This window comes from Balaenoptera borealis (genome assembly GCF_965194805.1).
Source record: "Balaenoptera borealis genome assembly, chromosome: 2".
NCBI classification, from domain to species: domain Eukaryota; kingdom Metazoa; phylum Chordata; class Mammalia; order Artiodactyla; family Balaenopteridae; genus Balaenoptera; species Balaenoptera borealis.
In genome coordinates this window covers 134,947,690-134,974,139 of record NC_138867.1, presented here as the reverse complement: position 1 = coordinate 134,974,139, position 26,450 = coordinate 134,947,690, and the positions used below count along the sequence as shown (strand labels likewise).

At 47.0% G+C, this 26,450-nt stretch overlaps 1 protein-coding gene across 1 annotated transcript in view; it reads left to right on the top strand.

The window, feature by feature from the left end:
- The window catches only part of ADAM19 (ADAM metallopeptidase domain 19), an 89,234-nt gene that overhangs the window by 43,083 nt on the left and 19,701 nt on the right, over positions 1–26,450 (top strand). The window contains exons 6-14 of the mRNA XM_082379060.1: positions 6,209–6,401; positions 7,074–7,139; positions 11,543–11,614; positions 14,981–15,147; positions 17,088–17,172; positions 17,856–17,995; positions 20,098–20,275; positions 23,536–23,625; positions 26,008–26,203. Coding sequence (XP_082235186.1) covers positions 6,209–6,401; positions 7,074–7,139; positions 11,543–11,614; positions 14,981–15,147; positions 17,088–17,172; positions 17,856–17,995; positions 20,098–20,275; positions 23,536–23,625; positions 26,008–26,203 — 1,187 coding nt within the window. The remainder of the gene's footprint in view (positions 1–6,208; positions 6,402–7,073; positions 7,140–11,542; positions 11,615–14,980; positions 15,148–17,087; positions 17,173–17,855; positions 17,996–20,097; positions 20,276–23,535; positions 23,626–26,007; positions 26,204–26,450) is intronic.

Below are 26,450 nucleotides of genomic sequence, written 5' to 3'. Positions count from 1 at the left end.
CTGGAGTAGGAGCAGCTGTAGCAGCAGCAGGCTTCAAACCCATGTAACACTCAAGTCGCCCCCCACTAAGGCTCATAAAGCAATGCTGCAATGGAAAATCTCCATAGCAATTGTGCTTCTCTCCTGGAAACATGCTCTCTGTGACTGGAGAAAGTAGGTAGGATTTATACCAAGTGGGATCTTCAGGCTGATGATACAAATACAGAGGAATCCAGCTGAGTTTCTAGATTGTTGCTGGGCGTCCTCTTCTCTCCAAAGCCGTTCTTTAGGATAATTTAATTGAAGAGGTAATACGGGATCATAGTAAAAATACACTCAAATAATACAAGAGCGTACAATGAAAGAGTACGCTTCCTGTTTCCCGAATCCCCCCTCCCCAGTGGCAGCCATTGTTACCAGTTTCTTGTGTATCCTTTTAGAAGTATTCCTTCCAAAAAGGAACATGGATATGTAATATAATGCTCTGTAATCTTGTTTAGGCCACTGACCCCTTTGAGAATAGAGTGGCAGCTCTGGATATTTATAAACTACACCAATGAAAAGATGCAGCACACCATTTCCTAGGGATGTTTAGTGTCCATACTCCCCAAGCCTGTCTCCTAAGAAGGACTCATCTAAATGTCCTATACAATGTCTTGCATGCACAAATGCTTTGCAAATTAACATAAAGTATAAATTTTAGGAGCAATGATTATTTGTGAAGAAATCTAGACATTACTGGGTTGAGGTGTCCTTGACTGAAACTGTGGGGTTTGGCAGACACTGGGCGTGCGTGTACGTGTGTGTGTGCGTGCGCGCACATGTGTGTCCAACTCACTATCAGCAGGAGAGGTATTGATTGCAGTAAAAACATTTTTTTAACCTGATTGGTCACTTTATTTGTAAAGAAAATGCTTATTGAAGATTATCATTACATAACTAATGAGTGTGCTAAACATCCAAATAATACTGGAGCATAAAACTAAAAGAAGTGAAAATTCTTTATCCTGTCCTGCCCTTTCAGTCAATCTCATTCCCCATCTGTAATCTGTTGGGGAGTATACATAATTGAAATACATAATTATGTGTATATATGATTTTTTAATCCAAGGGAGATTGGTTATAGGGTTATACATACCATTCTGTAATTTTTTTTTTCTTTTTCCAATTTAACATTATGTCGTAGGCACACATAGATCTAGCTGATTCTTTTAATGGCTGTATAGTATCTTAAGTACTAATGTCTGGCAAGTTTAATTACATAGAAAGTCTTTCAAAGACATACAGTAGATGACCTGTAGTCATCTATTTGATGCATCACTCTTATAGCAGATCTGTCCTCAAAACTCTGGGGCCCATACTCACTGTGGTTATGCCTTACCCCAGGTCCCTGGACTCAGACTCTGTGGGAGAGAGAGGGAGAGAGAGGATATGAAATTAAGAGTGAGCACAGGAGGATGTGTGTGAATGTTATGTGTTGGCTTAGAAGGAGCTCACAATTTAGAGTAAAGCGACCTGAGTTTCAGATCTAGCTCCATACCTCCCGGCTGTGTGATCTCTGAGCTTTCCTTCCCCTGTTTCATTTCATTTCATTTCCTCCTTGTCTTTGCCTTGGCCAGCTCAGCTCTCTAGATGGTACCCATGGTGCAGGGGGCTGCTGAGTCCTGGGTTGGGGGCTGAGGGTGGTGTCATGGCTCCGCCCGTGAGTAATGAGCCTGGATGTCAGGAGACCTGGGATCTGCCCCCAGCTCTAACAGTAGCTCACTAGGTGACCTTGGGCAAGTTCCTACTTCTCTGGGCTTTGGTTCCTCTTATCTGAGAAAGCAGGGTAGACAAGACCATGAAAAGGACTCTTCAGTGTCGAAATTTCTGTGCTGCAGAGAGAGTGGGCAGAGCTTCCAGGAGGTGGGGCGCCTGGGACAGAAGGAGCCAGTCCATGCCTATCTGCCCTTTTGCCAAGGAGAGGCGTGGCCCTTTCCCGTTTGAATATCTGGCCTTCCTTCTGCAGAACAGATAAGAAATGCTACCTCTGTGTCAAGCATAGAGTAAGCCCTCACAGGGCAACATCAAGTTGTGTCAGGTGTAGATTCTGGAGTCAGGCAGTTCCTGGTATAAAACCTGACAGGTTGCTTCAGTTCCCTAGCATCAGTTTTCTCACCTGTAAAATGGGAGCAACAGTAGTGACATCATTGGTGGATTTACATGAGGTGATGAGTGCAACTTCCTTGAGATCAGGGACTTTTTTTTGTTTTCCTATCATGCTGCATCCCCGGTGCCTAGAACTCTTCCTGGCACACAGTAGGTGCTCAATACATATGTGCTGAATGGCTACTGAATAAGATGCCTTGTACCCTGCCTTGTGTATAATACATGCTCAATGACTATTAGCTATCCTTTTAAGATATTACCCTAATTGTTAGTAAACATTGCCTCTTACTTCAGTCAACTATCATAGCAGCCCTGTGAGAGGGGCAGCTTTGTTGAGTAACTTAGCCCAAAGCTAGCAGGCAGCAGAGCCAGAATTTGAATCCAGGTGTGTCCCACTCCCGAGCCCATGCTCTCCACTTGTGGCTTGCCACCCCATCCCAGAGGGACCACATCACCCGTGTGACCACGTCACCTCTGTGCTGCCTTTGAAGCTCCCTGTAACTCCTTCTCACTTGCATGCAGATTTTGGGGGAAGGAAAGAAGTGTGACAGAGTGATTACCTCTTAGGGCAGCTCTGGATGTAGGCATGTAGGGTGTGTCCCCTTGGGTTCAGCTCTGAATGGACAAATTCCCAAGAAGCAGTTCTTGCCTAGCTCCTGGAAGGATGCATTGAGCGAGTCCTGTAGTCATTCAGGGGTTAAACCTGCTGCCTGCCTGGCCTGCCCTGCCAGGGTTCCTCTGTACAATTTCATTTGTTTCAAGCTCTCAACAATGAGGAATAGGATGGAGAGCAGAACGGAGAATGGCGTGTGAGGTCCTGGCCACCCAGCCTCATGGGTCCCCCTCCCGCCAGCTAAGCTCTGCCATGCTTACATTTAGCAAATTAGATCAACTGAGACACTTAGAAGGAGAAATGACTGGTGAGTGCTCAGGGGAGGGCAGCTAGCAGGGCTTGGGATTGGTGACAGGGGAGGGCCCTGGGAAGTAGATTCTCACAAATCCCCCCACTCTCAAAGCTGGGCTTCGCCGTGACATGCTAGGGCTTGTGCCAGCCTCTCCTCCATCCCCAGGCGGTCGGGAAGGTGGCCACTGTGACACAGGCGCGTTACCAGCAGCCACGGCAGGGGGAGGGGAGGGGAGCGGCCGCGGAGTCCTATTGCTGGAAGGACCTTCAATGTCCTTCTGAGCTTGTGTTTCTCCAGTTATGATCTGCCCACTCCCTGGAACAGAATTGCTTAGAGCTCTGTGAAAAGACAGGCCCCTGCCAGAGGCTGGGCTCCGGGTCAAGGTTCCTGAGTGTGGCTGTGCAGGGGATTACTATGGGACTTGTTCACTCGCTCGGGCCTACAGAATCTGCGTCTCCTAGGTGGGGCCTGGACATCTCCATTGTTAATACACCCTGTAGAGTATTCTGATGGATAGATCTGGGAGATTTGATCCTAAGATCTCTGACCCCTAGGTTTGGAACTCACTGATAGAGGCAGATAGCATAGAGGTTAAGGGCCTGGAGTCCAGAGTCGGCTGGACCTTAAATCTTTGGCCCCAGAATACCCATGAGAACTTGTTATTTAATCTCTCTGGGGCTCGGTTTCCTTATCTATAAAATGGGACCCATGATGGTGCTTTACAGCATTGATGTAAGAATGACGATTATAAGCACAGTGCCTAGCATATAGTTAACTCTCAAAAAATGGTGTCTAAAAATGAGAAGTAGACTGACTGCCTCTCCCAGCTGGTGTCTGACTTCAGACAGGCCAGCTGGGTAATGGCCAATCACGCCTCAGAGGAGAGTTGCTGATTCTCGTCACTTATAGCTACTCTGCAGGGCTCTGGTGACAGAGGCAGTGTGAGGTCATGGTTAAGGTCTTGGGACCTAGAACCAGACTGCTTAGGTTTTTACTGCCTGTGTGACTTTGGTCGGTTGATGAACCTCGCTGAGCCTTAGTTTTCTCGTTTGTAAAATGAGGATAATATTTGTAAGGATGATAGAAGTTGGTGTGAATAATAAAATACTCAGCACAGTGCCTGGTCCATAGCGAAGACTCAGTAATTTATAACCACCATGATTGTTGTTCACTGTGCACCAAACTTCTGTGTCGTCTCTGTCCTATTTGGCCCAGAGGCTTATTCAGGTGATGCCTGGTCAGCTGCACTGGAACTTTCCACCCACTGGGTGTTATCTCCACAGCCACAACCCAGTGCACACAAAGCCATCGGCTGGTTTGTGGCGAAGCCCTCTGCTTCCAGTGTTTGTAGCCACTGGGGGAAACTGAGGTGATGGGGAGGGGCCTTGGTCAGCCAAGATGAGAAGATAGCTTGGGAACAGGATGCCCACAGCAGCTCTGCCCTCTGCCCTTTCCCGTCTGGACTCAGGAGCGGATGTGACCCTTGCTGTTTGCTCCACTCTCACCCCCAGCTGCACAGGCAGCCCACTGGGTGTCCCGCCGGGGGGGCTGGTCTGGGATTGCTGTGTCAGCCTGGGTGAGGTAGCCGGGAAGTCGTCAGCCTCCCTGGCACCAGAATGAGGTCAACCAGGGATGGATTCCAGGAAGGACTGCTGCTGATCAGGGCCTGGCGCTGTCTCTCCTGAGACCGTCGCAGGCTCTTCCCAAAGGGCAAAACCTGGGCGGGGATCCGGAGGCGTTAGGGGCAGGGATGGAAGCCGAGACAGCTGAAGAGAGGTCCTGCCAGTTTGGAGTGGCAAAGACTGACTTGGCTACACTTTACCTTTTGAAATTTCTGGATGAATAGAGCCTGAGGTTTTGGAGCACACGAAATGCTGTGGGGTCCCTGGGGTACATTGCCGGGATCTTCCTCCCCCAGGGCCCTGATAACATTCCCTTGCTCTAGTTTTCATCTCACGGTGTCAAGGATGGCAAATACCTGCTGCGGGGGCCTCTGCTGTCCCTTCCATTGATTACTGGTGATAGTGATTGATAATAAGCTGTGCACTCTTTCTCACCGAGTCCAGATAAAGCACCCAGAAGCCTCATTGATGCAGCACCCCAGGCAGCAGCATCCAACATCAGTGTTAAGGGCGATGAAAGCTTTTTGCCTCCTCTGTTAACATACTGTAGTGATTTATTCCCATGTTCAGACTCTAAGCTCCGTGAGGGCAGGCATCTTGTCTGTCCTGTTCACTACTCCATCCTCAGCAACTAGCACGATGCCTGGCACATAGCAGCAGCTCAGGAAATATTTGTGGAATGAATGTCTGTCCTCCAGTGGAATGTGAATTACACAAGGACAGGGATTATGTCTAGATTACATCTAATACAGAGTAAGGGTTCAATGAGTGAAAAAATATAATGAATGAACACACATCTTTATTCTGAGTTCAAGGCTAGTATCTGTAACCCAGAGAAAAGAGTAGTCACACATGCTTGGTTGTGGGTGTCACCTCACCGCAGAGCTGCCTTGCTGACACAGGGAAATTGGGGCTGGTAGGCATGCCATCAGTGATGTCTCTAGCTTTGGTTTCCAAGAGCAAAGACACTTGTCTTTCCATTTACTCATCCCAAGAGTCCTGTGAAGTTAGAAAATTATCATTCGCATTTACACTGGGGGAAACTGAGGCTTGGAGTGATTGAAGAGGTTTGTTGAAGAGCATTTGACAATTTAATGTTGGAGCTAAGATTAGAACTTGGGTCTCCTCATCCTCAGGCCAGCATTCTTTCTCCAGTCACCAGACTGTCTTTCTCTCAGTCTATAAACTTCTGACCTGTGATTTGTTGTATGCTATGTTTGGGTTTGGGAAGCTTTTTGGAATCCTATTCCTACCATCCTTTATGAGTATGAACTGTCCCTGGTCCAGCCCTTTTAGAACCTTCAAGCTTCTCTGTGATAAGCTTTTGTACCCTGAAACCGTGCACCACATCTCACATACACGTGCATTTCTCTGGAGAGGAAGTCTGAGTTTGCCTCAGATTCTCACCAAGGAGTGCATGACCCCATAATAAGATTAAGAAGCAATGATCAAAACCAACTGTGAAATTTTGTATATGGGGAAACTGAGGCCTGAGCAAGGGACTTTGCCAGGACCATAATCTCTGACCAGAGGTTCTATTTCTCCCGTCAACAGAGGACTGATTATGGTGAGCAGTAACCTCAGCTACATCATCGAGCCCCTCCCTGACAGCGAGGGCCACCACCTTATTTACAGATCCGAACATCTCAAGCTTCCCCCCGGGAACTGTGGGTTCGAGCACTCCAAGCCCACCGCCAGGGACTGGGTCCTTCGGTTTACAAACCAGACCAAGAAGCGACCTCGCAGGGTGAGTTTTTCTTAGTGCAGGAGTCAGCCTGGGGATAGGCTTGTCCCTTCTGAGGACCCTTACCTTGGATCCAGGAGTATTTCTAAATTAAAGGGAGATGGCTAAGAAGGAGGAAATAGCTTTTTCCTCTTAGTCTAAGTCATTGCTGAGTGTGAGAAACCCTTGTATTCGACAGAATAACTGCTTTGGGGGAAAACATTACTGCCTCTAAAATAAGGTGCTGATTTCAGAAACTTTAAAATGTGAGAAAAAAATATACGCCTCCCTTTTTGGAATAGCCACTTAACCACGTGCACAAAATGCTTGTGTTTATTTATAGCGGAAAATAGAGGTATGTGGTTTAAATGTCTTTTGGGAACTTGATTGTCAGCATGTTCCCTCATATGTCAGCCTCTGTTCTGTCTGCACTAGGCATACAGCTCATTATTTCTGGAGACTAAAGGACTGGACCCAGTGTCCCAGAGCAGCCTCCCACGATAACCAAGGTGGCAGGCGGAAGGTGTAGTGAGGGTGATGATGAAGCGACCATAGCTGGTGTTGTCTCTAGATCCCAGGTACAAACTTAGTAAGGAGGGCCGCTGCTTATTAACTGCACCATGTCTGAGCAGTTTTTTGAAATGAGGTCAAGTCCACCATTTCTATAGCTCTGATCTGCTTATGTCTCTTTCTTAGATGAAAAGGGAAGATTTACACTCCATGAAGTATGTGGAGCTTTACCTTGTGGCTGATTATGCGGAGGTAAGGGGGAGGCAATGGGTTTTAGCAGAAAAATCGCTCTCTTGATAGCTTCCATTCCAGCCTTCAAACTGCTTTGGGGAAATACTAAAGCATTCCTCTTTTTCCGGTTTGTCATGTGATTTTGACCTTAAATCTGACCAAGGGCTCTTTTTGCTATTTTAAACATAGTTGGGAAAAAAACAAGGAGAAGTCTCTTCCAGCTCAGTACGTTAATCAGAACATCAGGATAAAGAATGTTATTTGGGTTAACATTTCTTAGACTGGGTCTGAAGACCCTTAGGTTTTGGTGCTTATTCTTTGGGAGAATAGAGATAGACCTGCCCCTCACCTCACAGGGTTTCCAGTAGCAGCACAAAAACTCTCTAGTTCCAAGTGTGATGACTGCTAGGATGGTTCATTGTAGAGGATTAGAGTGCAGATAATGAATTGGGGAAAGCTCCCCAAGGCAGTGGTGTTGAAGCTTTGAAGCTGACTCCTAAAGAATGGATTCAGGCCCTACGGCCCATATTTGCCTAAATTAGCCGTATTTTACCTCATTCTCACTTTATGTAGTGGCTCAGCCACATAACTGACATATCTTCTGGACATGGAAGGTCAGATGAGCTGAGCACTCCCCACGGTCTAACACTGCACCTCGCCTGGGGCTCCCCTTCAGACACAACTCATCACAGTTCCCGTCTGTCACATACCATCCAAATGGGTTAGTTAGCAGCTCCCCCAGAGGAGCAGTCCCACAGCACAGATCCTGGAGGCAGTGCAGGGAAGGGGGAAGAATACTAGACTTCACGCTGGAAGAGCTGCCTTCCAGTGTCAGTGGCGGGAGGAGGTGGCCCTTGAGTGTCTGCAAGGACACGGAGTCATGAACTGGGCAGAGACGCGGAGGTGAAGGGCCCTCCCAGGCCGAGGAAACATCTTTTTTTTTTTTTTTATTTTTTTATATTTCGATTTTATTTTATTTATTTATTTATTTTTGGCTGCGTTGGGTCTTCGTTGCTGCGCACGGGCTTTCTCTAGTTGCCGCGAGTGGCGGCTACTCTTCGTTGTGGTGCGTGGGCTTCTCATTGCGGTGGCTTCTCTTGTTGCGGAGCCCGGGCTGTAGGCGTGCAGGCTTCAGTAGTTGTGGCGGGCAAGCTCAGTAGTTGTGGCTCACGGGCTCTAGAGCACAGGCTCAGTAGTTGTGGCTCACGGGCTTAGTTGCTCCGCGGCATGTGGGATCTTCCCTGACCAGGGCTCGAACCCGTGCCCCCTGCATTGGCAGGCGGATTCTTAACCACAGTGCCACCAGGGAAGCCCCAAAGAAACATCTTGTTCTGCTTTGAGAGGAGTTTTGCTTTTTAATTGATGTCGGTATTGGTTTTCCCAGCAGCCTTTCTTTCTTTTTTTTTTCTTTTGTTTTCCTTTCCAAAGACTGGTGTGTGTGTAGGATGGGGGAGTGGTGTGGGGAGCAAAATCCTAAGTGATTTAAAAGCCGCAGCTGCGCAGTCACGGGAGATGCTAATGGCGCTGGCCCCTGCCTAACAGAACTGCCATAGTGGGAGGGTTGCTGGAAGAGAGCTGAGCTTCCCCGGCTCCGGGACATCTTTAAGCTTTGCATCTGAGATCCTCTAATACAGTGGTCTCGAACCTTTTTTTTTTTTTTGCTGCAGAATCCTTTGTTCAGATGAAAGCTCCTGGGACCCCAATAGTTAAGCATATAGAAACACAGCTGCTCTAATGGAAAGGTGGGGTGAGGCTCCCCCTCGGCCTTGCACTCCCACCAGAGGACTCCCGGTGTCGGGATTTAAAACCCACTGGGTGTGAGTCTGAAAGCTGGAGAAGCGGGGGTGGGGTGGGGATCGGACATCTTCTGTCTCCTGACCTCCAGGGTCACAGCAAACCCCCAAGAGGAAAAGTGTGTGCCCAAGGTGCCTCCAGAACTGTGCTGTGCCTAGAGCCATCTTCCTGTTGTAGAGGGAGGGTCTCCAGCAGCCGCCCCATAGGTGTTGCCCACAGGCCGTGTGATTCATGCAGCTCAGTGGATGGTGGGTAGGGAACGTGCTCACTGCTCAGGTCCTGGGCAGGGGTGGGCGGGGGAGTAATAGGCCAGGCTGGGCTCACAGGCTCACAAATCCCTGCCCCCCTCACCACCTCTTCCCCCACTCCCTCTCCAAGCGGCCTCTCATCCTCCGCGGGCAGAAATGTGTTCCTGACAATTAATTAATCTGAGAGGACGGGCAGACAGGGAAGAGGAGGGCCGCCTTATCTGTGATTTATAACCTGGTGCTGAGACAGGCCAGGCTTCTCCTCTGGGCTCTGGACTTCGCACAGGGAGCAGAGACATGGACGGGGTGGCTGCCTGGAGAGAGGGTTTTTAGCAGTAAAAATGACCGTGCAGCTCCCCGGGCCTCGGTGGGAGCACCTGGGGTGGTTCTCAGTTTATTCATTCCTCAGGTGAGATGGGAGATCCGGGTGGGGGAAGAGCAAGATGGGATTTGGAGGAGGAGACAGGGTAGCTGTGAGAACAGGTATGCCAAAGACTTTTCAAGATACAGACAGAATGTGGGGCAGTTGGGAAAGACCAGGTGATGCACCGTGTTTTAAGGCCTGTATCAGCCCAGACAGTGTAAGGGGGAGATACTCTTTTCTTTACATCAGAGGTCTGTAAACTATAGCCCATGGTCAAGTCCAGCCCACTCCAGGTTTTTATAAATAAAGTTTTACCGGAACGTATCCATGCCTACCGCTGCATGTGTTGTCCATGGCTGCTTCTGAGCTACAGTGGCAGAGTTGCGTAGTTGTGGTAGAGACTTTATGGCTGCAAAGCCTAAAATATTTACAGTCTGGCCATTTGCAGAAAGTTTGCTGACTCTTGCCTGAGGCTCTTCAGGATAGCATGATACATTCCTTAAAACTATGGTGGTATTATCCGGCAGCTGTTTGAAGATAGCATTAATATATTTGAAAGACAATGAAATCTGACTCTGATGTTCTAATAAATACTCCCTAAATGCTGCAACACTTTCTGTGCCATGAGACGAGTTTAGAAATGGGATGACTCAGTGAAGAGAAACTTCAGGATTAACACCTTGGAAAGGTCTAAGTCCCAGGATCTTACATTGAATTTAACTCTGTAGAAAGCAATGGTGAAAGTGAGACGATTGCAGTTCTGATGAGTCACGGTTCCCAGGAGGCCCAGGAAGGTCCAGAAGCAGTGAGAGAATAGGAAACAGTGCGTTTCTCCCCCTATCGTGGCTGAGACACACCCCCATCTGGACAAATATCCCAGGGTGTTTTATTTGGCTGTTCTTTTCATTTCTTTCTTGTATATTCTTGTGGGATGCAGTGGAGGAAGGACGTGAAGGTTTGGACTGAAGTAACATATATCGTGTGTACACAAGGTAAATCAGATAGGTACCCAGGTTCTGTGTAACAATGGCAGCGTATAGGACATACCCATCGTTTTCAAATTTAGGTTGCAGTTGTAGCAAATTGTATCTTTATGCTGTGAAGCGTTCCTTCATCATTGCAGCTGAAAGTGAGGTACCCTTTTGAAGCAGGCATGATAAAGTGAGGCTACCTACCGAAACGTGCTCCTCCTACTACCCACGGCAGATATTTCTAATGGAGCACAGCACTCTTTCCTGCCGAGCCCCTTGCAGTTGTAGAATTCTTCTCACTGTGGGAAGGCATTGCTAGTTGATCTGAGTAGCGTGCCAGATGAAGCCTATTTGCCAAGGTTTTATGACCCTCATTGCCAGCACTCATTTTGTGTCATTCACACGGCCTCCTGTTGCAGTTATTTCTGTGCAGGTTTTCTCAGCCCGTTTCTACTTCATACTCCTTAAATACAGCATCTGCCATTGTTGTTATTTGTGGTCCTCTCTGTGTTTTAACTGAAGCTCCTTCAAGGCTAGGACCAGGACCACACACTTTGTATCCTGTGCAGCACCAAGTGCAGTGCCTTGCACACCGCAGGTGTTCAGCAACAGTTTGACCATGTTGACTGATCATGTGCACGGAGGCCCTGTGAGATAGATCCCTGTGGTGGCGGCTCCATGCTGGGGTGATGATCGAGGCAAGGATTGGATTGGTCCCTCTTCTAAGCCCCAGTGGAAGTTTGCAGGAGGCCTTGTAATTAGGAGGACAGGAGAACAAGGTTGACTTCACAGGCTGGAGGAAGACAGTTCAGTTCACTGCACAACTATTACATGCCTACTGTGTGGCCGGAACTGAGCTAGTAGTTGGAGGTACCAAGATGGATGTGACCCAGGTTCTGCCCTCCCAAGCTGACACTACGCGTCAGGGAGATAGTCGTCATAGAAGACGGAAGGAAATGAAAAGGAATTCAAAGACCAGTAATGGGGCACACGAGGGGTCCTGGGAAGGGTTCTGGGGTCTCACCTAGTTCTGCTTGCCCCATTTAGTTTCAGAAGAATCGACGAGACCAGGACGCCACCAAACACAAGCTCATGGAGATCGCCAATTACGTTGATAAGGTGAGACCAGGTGTGTCCTTGTGGGAAAGGTGCCAGCACCTTAGAGGAGCTGCAGGACAGGAGCTCACACCTGACTTGCCTCTTGCTCGACTGGCCGCCCCACCAGCTTCTGGGAGGCAGTAGCGATGCAGCCGAAGCTCAGTGGTCACGACGAGACCGTCAACTGCACGGACCTAGCCAAGTAACTTGTCTTGTTTGGGTTGCTGTTTTGTTTTGTTTTTTAATTTACAAAATGAGGGGTTGATTTAAATCAATAGCTTTGGATAGTTTTTGTTTTTCTGATGGAATCCTGTTTCCAATGTCTAATGTAAAAGTCCGATGGAAGCAGACTCCTGTAAGCTGAAGCAGGGGTGGGGACCCAGAGTGCTGTCCTCTGACCCCCTTCCCCTCATCCCTGCCTTAAAAGTTGAGGAGTGGGTTGTTTGGGGTCAATCTGTATAATCTCCATCTGTAAAGCAGTTCTAAAATCATTTGGTTTTGTCTCTTAGAAAAGCCGTGCAGTTGGTTAACTTTCCTAGGTCAGGCTCTTTTAAACAAGCTCTTAGGAAATACCCAGATTCTTGAATTTTACTAGAATAGGCTGGTCTTGAATTTTACTAGAATAGGCTGGTCTGGGACTTTGTTTATATGACAGAGTGCAAAATGCAGAAGAGGTAACCTAGAATGACCGTGGCCTCTTGATAGGCGAGTAGTAAATAGTTTTAAAAGGTAGATTTTAATGTTTGGGATTGCAGGTCTCTGAGAGTCTGATCACATTTATTGTACAATTTCAGGGCACTCACAAAACTTCTGAACCGTAACTCTGGGCCTGCTAGGGATTCCTGGATCCCAGGTCTCAAGGGGGAATTTTTTTTTTTTTTCAATATTAGAGGATAAGGAAGAGAACAAATATTTTTAGGGATTTACAAGCAAATTTGGTAGTGTTCTGAAGTCATTGGATGGGCAGGTCTATGCCCTGTGTTTTTGCCGTAGATGACTCTGGAAACGCTGGTCAGTGTTTGGTGCCCGGTGAAAGTCAAACACTGGCATTTCCTGGAAGGAAGGACTCCAGGGACACAGTCCAGTCCTCTCTCTAGCCTTCAATTCACTCAACAATAACATCTAAATGATCCCACAACCCAAACACTCAGCATCTGGGAAAACAAGAAAAGCTTGTTTCCCTGGGGGTAGACCCTGTTATCCCCCATGTGACATCTATTGTTCTGGAGATGCTGCAGGTGGGAGACTTGGCTGGGTCTCCCTATGTGGATTCTGCAGCTGGTCTGGGTGATAGAACCAGGGGTGCTGGTGAAAAGTGGAAGGAGAAGAGAGGCGTTAGCAAACCACATCCTTGCTGGAAGGCCCCCAGCCTTGCCAGCTGGTCTGCTCTGTGAAGCAGTCTCGGTTCTCTCATCTGCAGCTGAGGTTAGTCACTCCCGGCTGGGGTTAGGGAAGGCAAACTCACTTCTCTGAGGCTTGCTGACCCACCTACTTGAACTGAACTATTATGGAACTAAAACTGGAATGTACTGTGCTAATCAGCTGAATCATGAACCGAATCAAAAATGTTTTTCCTTAACTGTGAAAAAAAGCCAAGTTTAAGTCCTCAAAAAGCTCCCTAGTGAAGCGAGTTCAAATTGAAATCCAAACCCTTTATTTTCTGTAATGATTGACCGGGCCCAAAACAGGAAAATCAAAGTTTCCATTGAAATCAACTGATACTCTGCTGAATCTGGAGCCCATTTACATCACAGTTTCTTGGGGGCAAGTTGATTCTCTGGATGTGTAAATATGGTAGCACTTCAGCAGTGTAGTGTCATGAGTAGACTCTGAGGTCTAATAATCCGGGTCTTAATCCTGGCTCTGCCAGCTTCCTGCTGAGACTTTGGCAAGTTACTGAACTTCTCTAGGCCTCAGTGCTTAATACATAGAAAGCACTTGATAAGCATTGGTGCTATGATTGTTATATTTACCTGGGGCAGTACCTGCCACTTTCGGATTAATATGGCATCTCCTGCTCACGTGACCTAGGTTCACCTGCAATTTTTTTTTTTTTTAAGTTGCTGTCTCAGTATTCTCTAGGGTAGGCCAGTCAAAGAATTCCTTGTACCTACGCCTTCCAGTACTTCGCTTTAAGGAAAACCCTCTTCCTGCTATGTGTGTGTGAGATGAAAGATACTGTGCCATGAAAGTTAGATGTAGCTCTAGCCTTAAGGAGCCCAAGGATCAAGGCCCGTTTATAGAATTTCAGGATCTCTGGGTTGGACAAAATCCTGAAGATTATCTGGGACCTTTGCAGCCTAAAGCTTGCAACCTGTTTATGGCATCCTTCACAGAACCCAAAAACCCCCAGTGATGGGGAAGGAAATTTTGAAAGTAAGCACATCTATCTACATGTATTTCATTTACACCCATTTACTTTCAAAATGAGTGGGAGATGTCTTCCAATAAATCCATTAGTATATCCACACAATGGAATACTAGTCAGCAATAAAAAGGAATGGCAGACTGATACAGGCTACAAGACGGATGAATCTCAGAAACATGCTAAATGAAAGAAATAACAAAAGACCACATATTGTATAATTTCATTTATAGAATATGTCTGGGAAAGGCAAATCTGTGGAGACAGAAAGTGGATTAGTGATTGCCCACGTCTGGGGGTGAAAATGGACAATGATAGTAAATGGACATGAGGGATCTTTTTGGTGTGATGAAAATAGTCTAAAATTGGATTATGGTGATCACTTTACAACTTGGTAAATTTACTAAAAAATATTGAGCTGTACACCTAAAATATTTGGGTGGATTCTGTGAAATGTAAATTATGCCTCAATAAAGTTGTTTTGAAAATCCATATACAAGAGAACTTTTTAGACATGTATAAAAATGATAAGGGCCGTAAAGGAATTGGGAGGGATAGTTGTACCAGACACCTGGGCCAAAGGTCCTTATTATAGATGACAGCGTGGCTTAGCTCGCTTTGAAAGCTTTTTTCCTGTTTGAAATGAAATGTCTTCCTGTCTTTTTTACCTATAGACTGAGCCCCACTTTAGGCTCATGTGCGAAAATGCTGCTCCTTTCTCCACACGAGAACCCCGTGCATGTCTGAAAGCAACTCTGTGTCCTATCTCAGTCTCCATTTCTCTAAGCTAAGTCACCCCAGCTCTGCCACCAGGGGCAGAGCCTCTCTTAGGATGTCGTGCCTGTCTCAGGATGTCCCCCTTCTGAGAAGGTGAAGAGCAACACCTGTTCCCTCCTCCCCTTGGAGGCACGTGTAGAAGAGAAATCTGGAATCTGTGCTCTGAGCGCTTGGGCTAGGAAGGGGCTCATAATCTCAAGTGGTGTTGACAGATGATGTTGTGACTCTTCTGTGTGTGTTTTCAGTTTTACCGATCCTTGAATATCCGGATTGCCCTCGTGGGCTTGGAGGTGTGGACTCATGGGAATATGTGTGAAGTTTCGGAGAACCCGTACTCTACCCTCTGGTCGTTTCTTAGCTGGAGGCGCAAGCTGCTCGCCCGGAAGAGCCATGACAATGCACAGTTAATCACGTAAGTAGCCTTTTCCATATGTGTTGCCTTGGCCCAGGCTGCAAAGCCCCTGCCTGCAGTGCGTGTGCTGTTCGTCCTTTTCTCCCCAGTGCTGAAGGTTGGCTGCACTAAGCCGTCCTGACTCTCCCGTCCAGGTAACGAAGTGTTCCTCAGGCATGTGCTCCGTACCCAGTATATCCAGGAAAATATTAAAAAGCCTGAGTCATAGCAATCCCAAGAAGTGTTTACAACCCAAATAAGAAAATTAGACATATTTAGTTGAGTCTCTGAAACAATTGGGTGTGTATTTGGGAAGTGAGTGACTGTTGGTCGTGGCTGCTTTGAAACAGACTTTCTAAGGGGCTCACCTTGATCTTTGTGGCGCTTTGTTCTAGAACAGGTGTTAATCGCCCAAAGCAGGCACAGGAGAGGGGCCTCCTCAGCTTGTCCTTCATGTCATTCCCAGGGGCTTAGGGCCGACTGCGAGACAGTCAAGTGGCAGATAGTGCAGGAAGATGTGTTTGGGGGGAGGGAGACATGGGGGGAGAGGGCGGTTGTGTTGGAGTTTGTTCAATCCCCAGAGAGAAAAGAACAGAAACTGATGGGGGTCGTGGTGGCCCTTGACAGTCCCCCGTGGTGATTATCTAGTATTTATTGTTGACTTCCAAAGGTATTCTCAGGAAGTTACAACAAAAGGCACATACATAATAAAACCAATTTTTTTTTTCCTGTTTCCTAAATATCTCTGAAACAACAATCATTTAAACCTTTGTTTACTCTTTAAAAGAGACCGGGGAAATAGCTGTACCAAAAACCCGAGTGAGTGCTTACTTCATGATGGCACATTTACCTAGGAAGAGTCTTTGGTTACCAAAACTTTGGCCTGATCTTTGAAAGCCTGGAGTTCTGCTTTGGGCAAGATCTTGAATCCAATTTCCAGTAGGACTTCCTCAGAGCCATGTGTGAGTTTATCAGATAACCAGTAGGGCGTCATAGAGATTTGCATGTATGTTTTTGCAGATTGTTTCTCTGAAGATAAACATGCCTTGAGTTCAACAAACATGTATTAAGCACCCACTATGTGTCTGATTCTATGCTAAGTTCTAATGACCCCAAAATAAATGAGACAGCCTTGACTCTCTAAGATATCATGGTGTAAGTAAGAAGACAAACACAGAGATATAAAAGCATGATGTAATGAACTTCCCTGTAGATCCTTTAAATGAATTTCATGTTTGTGGCGTGCACGAAAACACTGGTATTTTATTCATTCCTTTGCCCCTGCCCTGGATGCGTACAGCTGAGAAAAGCATGTATTAAACTGGGGGAATGTAGCTGGCTGTTGGCAGATTAGGAGCACAGTTGCAAAACAAAGGCAGAAACAGCTTCTCCTTGCACCCAGCTGCACTTTTTGAGGCTCCTGATGGGACACATCTGTTTCCTTGGCCCCAGAGTGATGCAGGAATGAAGCATCAGCCCCCACAGCTGCTGCCCTGACCGCCCCCCTCCCCATACACATACCACAGAGCCAGGGATATGGCAGGGCACCCTGGCAGCTGGCGGAAGTGGGCATGATTCACTTCAGCATCAGAACCTGTGCCACCCTTCCCTCATCCCCCACCCTCTGACCTTTTCCTCTGCGGCAGGAATGGGATGCAGCTTTGCAAGCCCTGCCCATTTCCTTCCAGGGAATGGGGCTATGGGCATATTGTGGGAAGAAGTGACCTTTTGCTCTCTCTTCTGTTTCTCTGGAGCAGTGAGAGAGTAGGTGAGAGGAAGTGAGAGGTGTGGTGACCTGGAAGTTGTCCAGCTGGCCTAGAGTAGTGGGATCTCTCCCCTTGGGAATGATCTGGGAATGTCAGCAGGGCCAGGGAATGCCGTGATGGCCACACACTCCTGGGCACATGGAAACAGCCCTCTCGGTCCCCACTCCAATCACCCTCTCTCCTTCCCTCCTGCAGGGGCATGTCTTTCCACGGCACCACCATCGGCCTGGCCCCCCTCATGGCCATGTGCTCTGTGTACCAGTCTGGAGGGGTCAACATGGTGAGTCTCAGCCAATATACTGATGCTGCAGAAGGTGGAGAGCTGCCCCACAAGACAGGAGGTCATCTTCTAAAAAATAATTTTATATTAACTGTTGCAGGAAAAAAGGTTGGACATAAAGAAGGGCAATTGTTTAAAATGAAGGCATTAAGTTCTAAGAGGTGGAGGTACTCAGGGATGAATTTTCATTTACTGTAATTTATCCCCAATTTTCAAGCTCAGGAGAACCTTGAAGCAATTACATTAATCATACATCACTAGATGTCTTATATGTTCCAGACCAGGGGCTGAGAAATTGTAAGATACAGAGATAAAATTTTTTTTTTTTAATCTGAAGTCTTGTGTTGTTCTGTATATCTTTATGGAACAAGAGCCTGTCTCAGAATCACAGGAAATTATTGCCCTCTTTTGAAGTTCTCTCTGACTTTGTGAGAGTGTTTGGACTACTCATGTCTGACCTGTGAAGTAGACAGCAAGGAGGCTGCTGTCCATTTATTTGTCCACCCCTCTATCCACCTGTATTTATTGACAGATGCAGCAGGGTAGTTAAGAGCACGGGCTTTGGTCACAAAGCCTGTATGCACAGCAATGGTATAATCAGTGGAGGGCTGTGAGGCTTGGCTAAAGAAGAGGCAGGGCTGTAGCGGGGAGATGTCCTTGACCTGAACTGTCTCCCTGAGCAGGACCACTCTGAGAATGCCATTGGCGTGGCTGCCACCATGGCCCACGAGATGGGCCACAACTTCGGGATGAGCCATGATTCCGCGGATTGCTGCTCCGCCAGCGCGGCTGATGGTGGGTGCATCATGGCAGCTGCCACCGGGTGAGTTAAGGAGGAAGGTGAGGATGGGGAGGACAGCCAGGCACGAGAGGCCAGTGAGGCCCCCGTGTTGCTCCCGGCCCAGGGAGCCTCTGTTATACTAACGGGGGCAGTGAAGAAAAAGGGGGTTTTGACAACAAAAGCATTGGAAGAAGACCAAGAAAACAATCGTGTGGAAGGAGCACAGGTTTCTAGCAGGAAGTTTGGTGTGGTGTAACCTTAGATATAATTAATTTCTGTCTTGGGGTTCTTTAGCTATAAAATTGGCATGACCACGTGTGTCTTTTCCACTTCATGAATTTTTGCTGAGAACCCATTTGTAACAGCCACAATCCTTAATCCCTCCATGTGAACGAAGTGTGATCAGTGCTGTTATGCCTCAGGCCAGACTGAACGCGCTGAGCCTCCAGAACAAGGAAAGGGAAGGGGAGCAATCACACACCCCACAGTGACTCCTCAGGGAATTTACAGGCTGTGTTTACCACAAGGAATAAGGACAAGGCAGCTCCATCTCCCTGTAGTCGTGAGGGGTCTTTAAACCAGAACCTTTGAAAGAGAATTCTGGAGTTGCTTAAAAGTCAGTGCCTGGACTCAGACAGCAGAGAACACTGGGTTCTTCCGGGACCCTAGTCACTCTTCAGAAGGCACCATGGTGGGAGCTTGTGTTCCTCCCACCCCAAACCGTTAGGGTCTGCTTATGCTTCTTAGGGAATGGTGTGTCTCCAAGAGGAGATGCAGGGGCTTCCCTGGTGGCACAGTGGTTGAGAATCCTCCTGCCAGTGCAGGGGACACGGGTTTGAGCCCTACTCTGGGAAGATCCCACATGCCGCGGAGCAACTAAGCCCGTGCACCACAACGACTGAGCCTGCGCTCTAGAGCCCGAGAGCCACAACTTCTGAGTCCGTGTGCCACAACTACTGAAGCCCGTGCGCCTAGAGCCTGTGCTCCACAACAAGAGAAGCCACCGCAGTGAGAAACCTGCGTACTGCTACGAAGAGTAGCCCCCGCTTGCCGCAACTAGAGAAAGCCTGTGCGCAGCAATGAAGATCCAACGCAGCCTAAATAAATAGATAGATAGATAGATAGATAGATAGATAGATAGATAGATAGATAGATAGGAGATGCAGCTTTCTTGGAGCTCCAGTGTCCAGTGTTTTCTCCTCACTTCTCAGAGAAAGTGACACACAAAGGATGATGTTGACATGCAGGGGACAACTCCATGGGTCATGCTCAAATCCCTGTGAGCTCACCATTAAGTCCATCTCTTTCTCTCTCAATCTAAAAAGCATATTTGTAGACAAATGGTTGAGAGAGTTATATTAATTACTACTCCAATTTGTTTTTAAGCTGTTCACAAATTTTAGTAGTTTAACAGTTATTAGTAACAAGTTCTTTGTGACATTCCTGACAACTGAAGAAAACCCTCCAGTGTTTAACCTTTAGCTGGTTTAGAGAATTGGGATCAGGATAACTCTTCCCTTATAGACCCAAATTGTGGTACTGACCTGCCGCCAGAGAGTGTATGACTTTTGACTCTTTTTCCCAGTAGCGGGATCCAGGACCTTTCATATTCTTGTGATAAAGACCATGTGTTTGTGAGTTAGCTGGTTGAGTTTGGAGTGCTGCCTGCATCCTTAGAACAGAGATCAGATCACTGGCCCAACAAAGAAATTAAACCCTTGAACTTGGCCTTTTTTGGCCTGGTCTTCTGTTCTAAGAAAATCTCCATCTAATATCAGCTTCAGGAAGAGTTTGGGTTGGCTGGAATTTTATTCAGCTCTAAGGCTCAAGAGACCTGTTGTAACACACTAGTTATCCTTTATTTATTGCAACTCCTTCATGAAAACGGGTGAAATTGTTGCTTCAAGTTCTCAAGTAAATCCTCCATGGAGCGTGAGAAAAAAGGCATTATGGGGTGGTTAATATTTCTTAATTCTTAGAATGTTAATGTACAGGTGATGTTCTAGGGGGGGCAGAATATATGTGCATGGGACTATAGGGGTCTGAGTCCAGCTGGAATCAGCCTCATGGGCAGCAGGATTGATGCTGTTCTGGCTGCTTGATGCTCAGACTCCCAGCTAATTCCAACCTTGTTCTTCTCCCAGGCACCCCTTTCCCAGAGTGTTCAACAGATGCAACAGGAAGGAGCTGGACAGGTATCTGCAGTCAGGCGGGGGGATGTGTCTCTCCAACATGCCAGACACCAGGACGCTGTATGGAGGCCAGAGATGTGGAAATGGGTACCTGGAAGATGGGGAAGAATGTGACTGTGGGGAGGAGGAGGTAAGGTGTTGTGCTGGTGCTAGTGGGAGGGGAAGAATTTGCATTGGCTTCAAATCTCAAGGTTAAAGAGAATGCAAGCGAAAATTTAGTCCTAGGCATTTCCTGCATACACGTGGCTGTCAAAGACCCCATCACAAATAAGATGTGGGGAGTAAGCCCTAAATATGGACCATTTCTATAGACCCTCCTGGTTTGAAGTTGACATTGTTTATGTCCAGATTGGGGTGGAGTGCTCCTTGTGAGCATCAGGTCTACCCGGAAACCACAGTCTTTGCCAGTGAAGCCACAGGTGGCCTCCTTGGCCCTCCAGCTGCACTGAATTTATTCTGAAGGCCATGCAGCCGGATATATGAACTTGAACCTGGGCCTTATGAGGATGCTTAAAACAACAAGCTCATGCTGTTTGGCCTGGAGAAGAGATGATTGAAAGGAAGGGGATGTAGGAAGTACCAGCAAGTCTGAAAGGGGCTTCTAGGAGGAAGAAGGAGCAGAGCTCTTGGTGTACAAGCTCTTTCCTTCCTTACAATCTTCAGAATGAGAGTGGTGGGCGTACAGCATAGCTCTCTCACTTTTAACAGATGCTTGCTGTTCTGCAGAAAGCAGAACTGAATAGTTTCATATCTGTTTTTTGAAGGATGAAAATATGTAGGTTAACATGCAAAATAATGTGTGGGAGAATGCTTGAGTATTCTACGTATTCAGAATAAACTATGCGGGTGAGATTGAGGGTCTGTATATGTGGGAAAAGACTATTTGATTTTATAATCTTCTCTATGGTTTGACTTTTTCTTAATGCCAGCACGTAACTTTCATAATAAAACAAGAACTAGTTAAAGGCTCACCATCCGCACCACCATGTGTTCAAAGAGATCAGCCCAGACCCTTCAGAAAGGAGAGAGTTGTATTATCACGGAGGGCCCGGTGGGGTTGAAGAGCAGCCTGTGAGTGGGCTTGGCCAGTTGGCTTATATTCAGAGGAGCTTCTCATTCAACAAATATTTACTGAGTATGTGGTACTATGTCATGTGCCAGGGATAGGAAAATAGATAGGCAGAAAAAATAGACATGGTCCCTGTCCTTATGGAGTGTATAGTCCAGTGGGGGAAACACACATTGACCAAATAATTGCAAAAATGTATAAATACAACTGTGGTAAGTGCTAGGAGGGCCAATGGCATGATGCTAGGAGTATATGTAATGTGAGGGGAACTGCCCTACTCAGGTGGGAGTGTGACCTCTGACCCCATAGCCAAAGGCTGAGGTAGGCGTTAGCGAGAAGCACAACGAGGCCAAGGCACACTTCAGCTAGAGGAGGAACCGTGCCTTAGGGTGAGAAGAAACGTGGTGTGCTAGAGGGGAAGGAACACAGGTCCCTGGAGCCCAGGGTGGTAGGAGATTCATGGAAAGAAAGTGCCCCTTATTCCTTCTCTGAGGGGGAGACAGGTGGATGAGCATCTGTAGTCAGGTGGTGGCATGTGTCTCTCCAACAAGCCAGACCTGGACAGTGACGGTTATGATATGGTTAGTAAGCACGGGGTGGGCCCCAGGCAGACATGGCTTGAATTCGGCTCCAACACTTGCCAGGTATGTGCCTTGACCAGCCACTGGACTTGTCTGAGTTGTGGTTTCCCCTTGTGTGAAATGGGCATAATTGTGCCTCCTAATCCTGCTGTGAGGGACCCATGGATGGGCCTGTCTCTATAGTAGGAGTGTGATAGGCACATTCGGAGTCACTGGGCATCTCGTCATCTTTTTTTTTTTTTTTTAATTTTATTGGAGTATAGTTGATTTACGATGTTGTGTTAGTTTCAGGTGTACAGCAAAGTGAATCAGTTTTACGTATACATATATCCACTCTTTTTTAGATTCCTTTCCCATATAGGCTGTTACAGAGTATTGAGTAGAGTTCCCTGTGCTATACAGTAGGTTCTTATTTGTTATCTATTTTATATATAGAGTAGTGTGTATATGTCAATCCCAATCTCCCTATTTATCCTACCCCTTACCCCCTGGTAACCATAAGTTTGTTTTCTACATCTATAACTCTATTTCTGTTTTGTAGATAATCGTCATCTTTTTTTAAAAAATTAATTAATTAATTAATTTTTTGGCTGCGTTGGGTCTTCATTGCTGCGTGCGGGCTTTCTCTAGTTGCAGCGAGTGGGCTCAGTCATTGAGGTGCGCGGGCTTCTCATTGAGGTGTCTTCTCTTGTTGCAGAGCACAGGCTCTAGGCGTGTGGGCATCAGTAGTTGCAGCATGCGGGCTCAGTAGTTGCAGCACGCAGGCCCTAGCGTGTGCGGGCTTCAGTAGTTGCGGCGCATGGGCTCAGTAATTGTGGCGCGTGGACTCTAGGGCACGTGGGCTTCAGTAGTTGTGGTGTGTGGGCTCAGTAGTTGTGACTCAGGGGCTCTAGAGTGCAGGCTCAGTAATTGTGGCTCACGGGCTTAGTTGCTCCACGGCATGTGGGGTGTTCCCAGACCAGGGCTTGAACCCATGTCCCCTGCATTGGCAGGCAGATTCTCAACCACTGCGCCACCAGGGAAGTCCTGTCATCTTTTTAAATCTCATGCTGTATGTCAGCAAATCAGGACCCGTAGGGCAGGAAGGAAGAGAGGAGAGCATGGAACCCCTAGAGAAGGGTCCAGGCCAGCGAGAGTTGAGGAGGAGCAGGAGATGGCAAGAGAAGTCTGGGGAAGCAGGCCCGGGGGCTGACATAAATTGTTCAGGAGTTGTTCCAGCATGCCCTGACTCCTGATGGCCTCTTTTTATCAGATAGTAAGGTTTAGGAGTGTGGGGGGCAGGAAGGGCAGCAGTAGAAGACATGGTCTCTGGATGTTGTGTTGGGGATGAGAAAAACTAATCACAGAATTTCCATATAACATAATACTATGCTAAATATCATGTTTTAGAAGAATCCATGATTACAAGGAGAAATGGGCATATTATGTTAAGTTAAAAGCAGTATGGATACTATGATTTTGTAAAATGAGTATATGTCTACGTATGTGTATAGGAAAGTGCTTAGAAAAATGCAAAATGTAGTTGTGTCAAGTTGTGTGTTACTGATGATTATGCATATGTATATTTTCTACAATGTATACGTATTACCTTAATGATAAAGCTATAAAGTGATTTTTTGGTGGAGACTTCCCAGGGGCCTGTGGGGCAGGGTAGGGGGTAAAGGCCCTCACCCTGCCTAGTCCCCTGTCTCCCTGCCCTGCTGCCCAAGAGGCTCATGCCCACTCTCACTGCCTCCCCAGGAATGTGATAACCCCTGCTGCAATGCCTCTAATTGCACCTTGAGAGAGGGGGCAGAGTGTGCCCACGGCTCCTGCTGTCACCGGTGTAAGGTAAGTGGCCCTTTCCTCCCTGCCCAGGGTTCTGACCTAACAGTCCAAGACTCTGCTGGGGGGTAATGGCCAGGATTCAGCCTCTATCCTGGGGAAGTGGTGGCATCAAAGTTTCAGAAACATGGAGCTAGAAAGGGCCCTTGAACAAAGTTTACTTTTTTCTATATTGGGCCTCACTGAGTTCAGATCATCCCAGAGGGCTGTGTGTGCCTCCTGGAAGATGGGAGATTAAAAAAAAGAAAAGTGTCCAGAAAGAGTAGGCTTGATTTTATTTGGAGCTCATAATAATCTTCATCACAGTTTTGATTAACATTAATGAATTGCTTATTAGGTGCCAGGCATGGTACAGAGAATTTTATATATGTCATCTCATTCAATCCTTACAAAAGCCCCATGAGATGTGTATTAATATCCTCCATTTAAGATGAGGAAACTGGGGCTCAGAAGGGATAAGTGGCTTCTCTGGGATCACACAGCCAGGAAGAGGCTGAACCAGGTTTACCTGACTCTGGAGCCCACTCTCTTAATATTGGTGTGAAAGATCACATCATTTTTACCACTAATATTACTATAGGTCTACAGTCTCTTATCTATAATTCTGAAATTTAGGAAGTTCTGAAAACTCAAAAAAATTTTTTTAACTTAACGGTGGCAAAATTTGACCTGAATTGACATGAGTCTAATTATAGTCTTAAAAAAAAAATCACACTTAAAGTGAATATTATATTTCATTGCAGAAATATTAATGTGTGTGATTATAAAGTATAATCCTAGGCCTTGCTGGTGGGTTATATAACATACATATCTAATGTGTATGTGTATGTATATATATATACACACACATATATATGTACATCTGTGTAGTGTCTGCTTTCTAAACTCTGTAAAGTCTGACATCCATCTGGTCCCAGGGTTTTGGATAGGATTGTGGACTGTGCTTCCACCTACCACTTGCTGAGGGCTCATTATGTTCCACATACTGTTCAAGTAATTTATTAGAACATTCCTTCCAGCATGACCTTCTAGCAATAACCACGAGAGGGTTATTACCCTCACGGGTGCATAAACACAAGTCCTACTGCTGGTTAAGGAGCTGGGATTTGAACCCAGGCAGGCTGGCTCCAGGGTGGGTCATCTTCCCCTCCATCTTGCTCTCAGGTGGAGAGATGCATCCTGAGGCCACCCTTGAACTGAGACTGTCAGAAAGCTGCTCAGCTGGCCCATTCTTGCCTTCTGTCTTGGGAGGGCCTTGTGGGTGGCGTGGAGTCCCCCGGGAGTGTGGAGGGGCGCTGTTCTCAGACGTAGCTCTCCTTGCCTGGCTCAGGGGAACTCCCACGCCATGTGGTTTGACTCTAGGATACACCCAGAGTTCCCCAGGGAGGCTGTGCTAGCTGGGTCAGGTCCTCGAGTCTCAGGCTAAGGCCTGAGAGTGAGTGTGGAGAGCGCCCATCTCCCGGTCCCGGGGTTTCAGCTTGGATCTTGGAAAGGAGTTCCTGGAGAGAAGTATGTGGGAAAAGAAGAGGCTTGGAGTCTGAGACCTTCAATTCAAGCCCTGTGTGTGATTTGGGGCAGCCTATTACCCATCCAAGCCTAGGTTCTTTATCTGTAAGATGGGAAGAGTACTAATAACCCTGACCACCCTGGGAGGCTGGAAGACTCAAGTGGAAACTCAGTGTTTACCAGTTGCCCAAGGTGTGCTATTGATCAGGTTATTTCATCTGCAGAATGAGGCAAATAGCAGTATATCTAGCTCATGGATATTGTGAGGATCTCATGACTTGAGTATGTGTAACATACTTAGCCTGGCGCTTGGCTCAGTAATGGGGATGTATTATTGCCAGAGTGCTTTGTAAATTCAAAGATGTATGAATGCTACTCTGTGTGTGTGTATCTCTACATATATATTAGTGGGCTTGGCTCTTCTGCCACTTACTAACCATGAGACCTTGGAGACATTATTTAACCTCTTTTGCCTCAGGTTTCGTCATCTGTAAAATAGGGATAATTAAATTACATAGGACTATCATGAAAACTAAATGAAGTAATATTTGCACTGGGCACTTAAGTGGGAGCTCCATAAAGTAGCTGTTATTACTAAAGCACTTAGTAAACTGTAAATTGTTGCATAAATATTATTTTTTACCTACTTCTTAAGACTGCTATGTAGACTTAGCATTTGTGAAAACACCTCGAAACCCTAAGTCTCTATTCATATTAGATGAATGATGGTGATTTGAGCTAATGAGGTCATGTTAAAAGCACTCTGAAATAATGGTAATGGGAAATTCTGTTCCACGGGAGTGACGCTCATGAGCCCTTGCTGGGAGGGTTGAGGGCAGGTGGCAGATTGACCTCTTTTTCCCCTCTCGTTCCTCGGCTCAGCTGCTGGCCCCTGGCACACTGTGCCGTGAGCAGGCGCGGCAGTGTGACCTCCCGGAGTTCTGCACGGGCAAGTCCCCCCATTGCCCCACCAACTTCTACCAGATGGACGGCACCCCCTGCGAGGGTGGCCAGGCCTACTGCTACAACGGCATGTGCCTCACCTACCAGGAGCAGTGCCAGCAGCTGTGGGGTCCTGGTAAGGCTCTCCTGGGGGGAATGGCCCTCCTCCCACCCCACTGCTTCCTAGCCAGCCTCCCCCTTCAGGCACTCTGGGTAGCTTAGAATCCTTGGCTTTAAAACAGCATCTCCAGATATTACCTTTTTTCAATCCCCTTGCCTCAGGGTAGACTTTCAGGGAGAGGCAGTAGGCAGTGTTCTTCCTAGTTCCTTGATGCTTTAAATTCTCAGAGTGGGTGAGTGGATAAGAATAATCCAACAAAAAT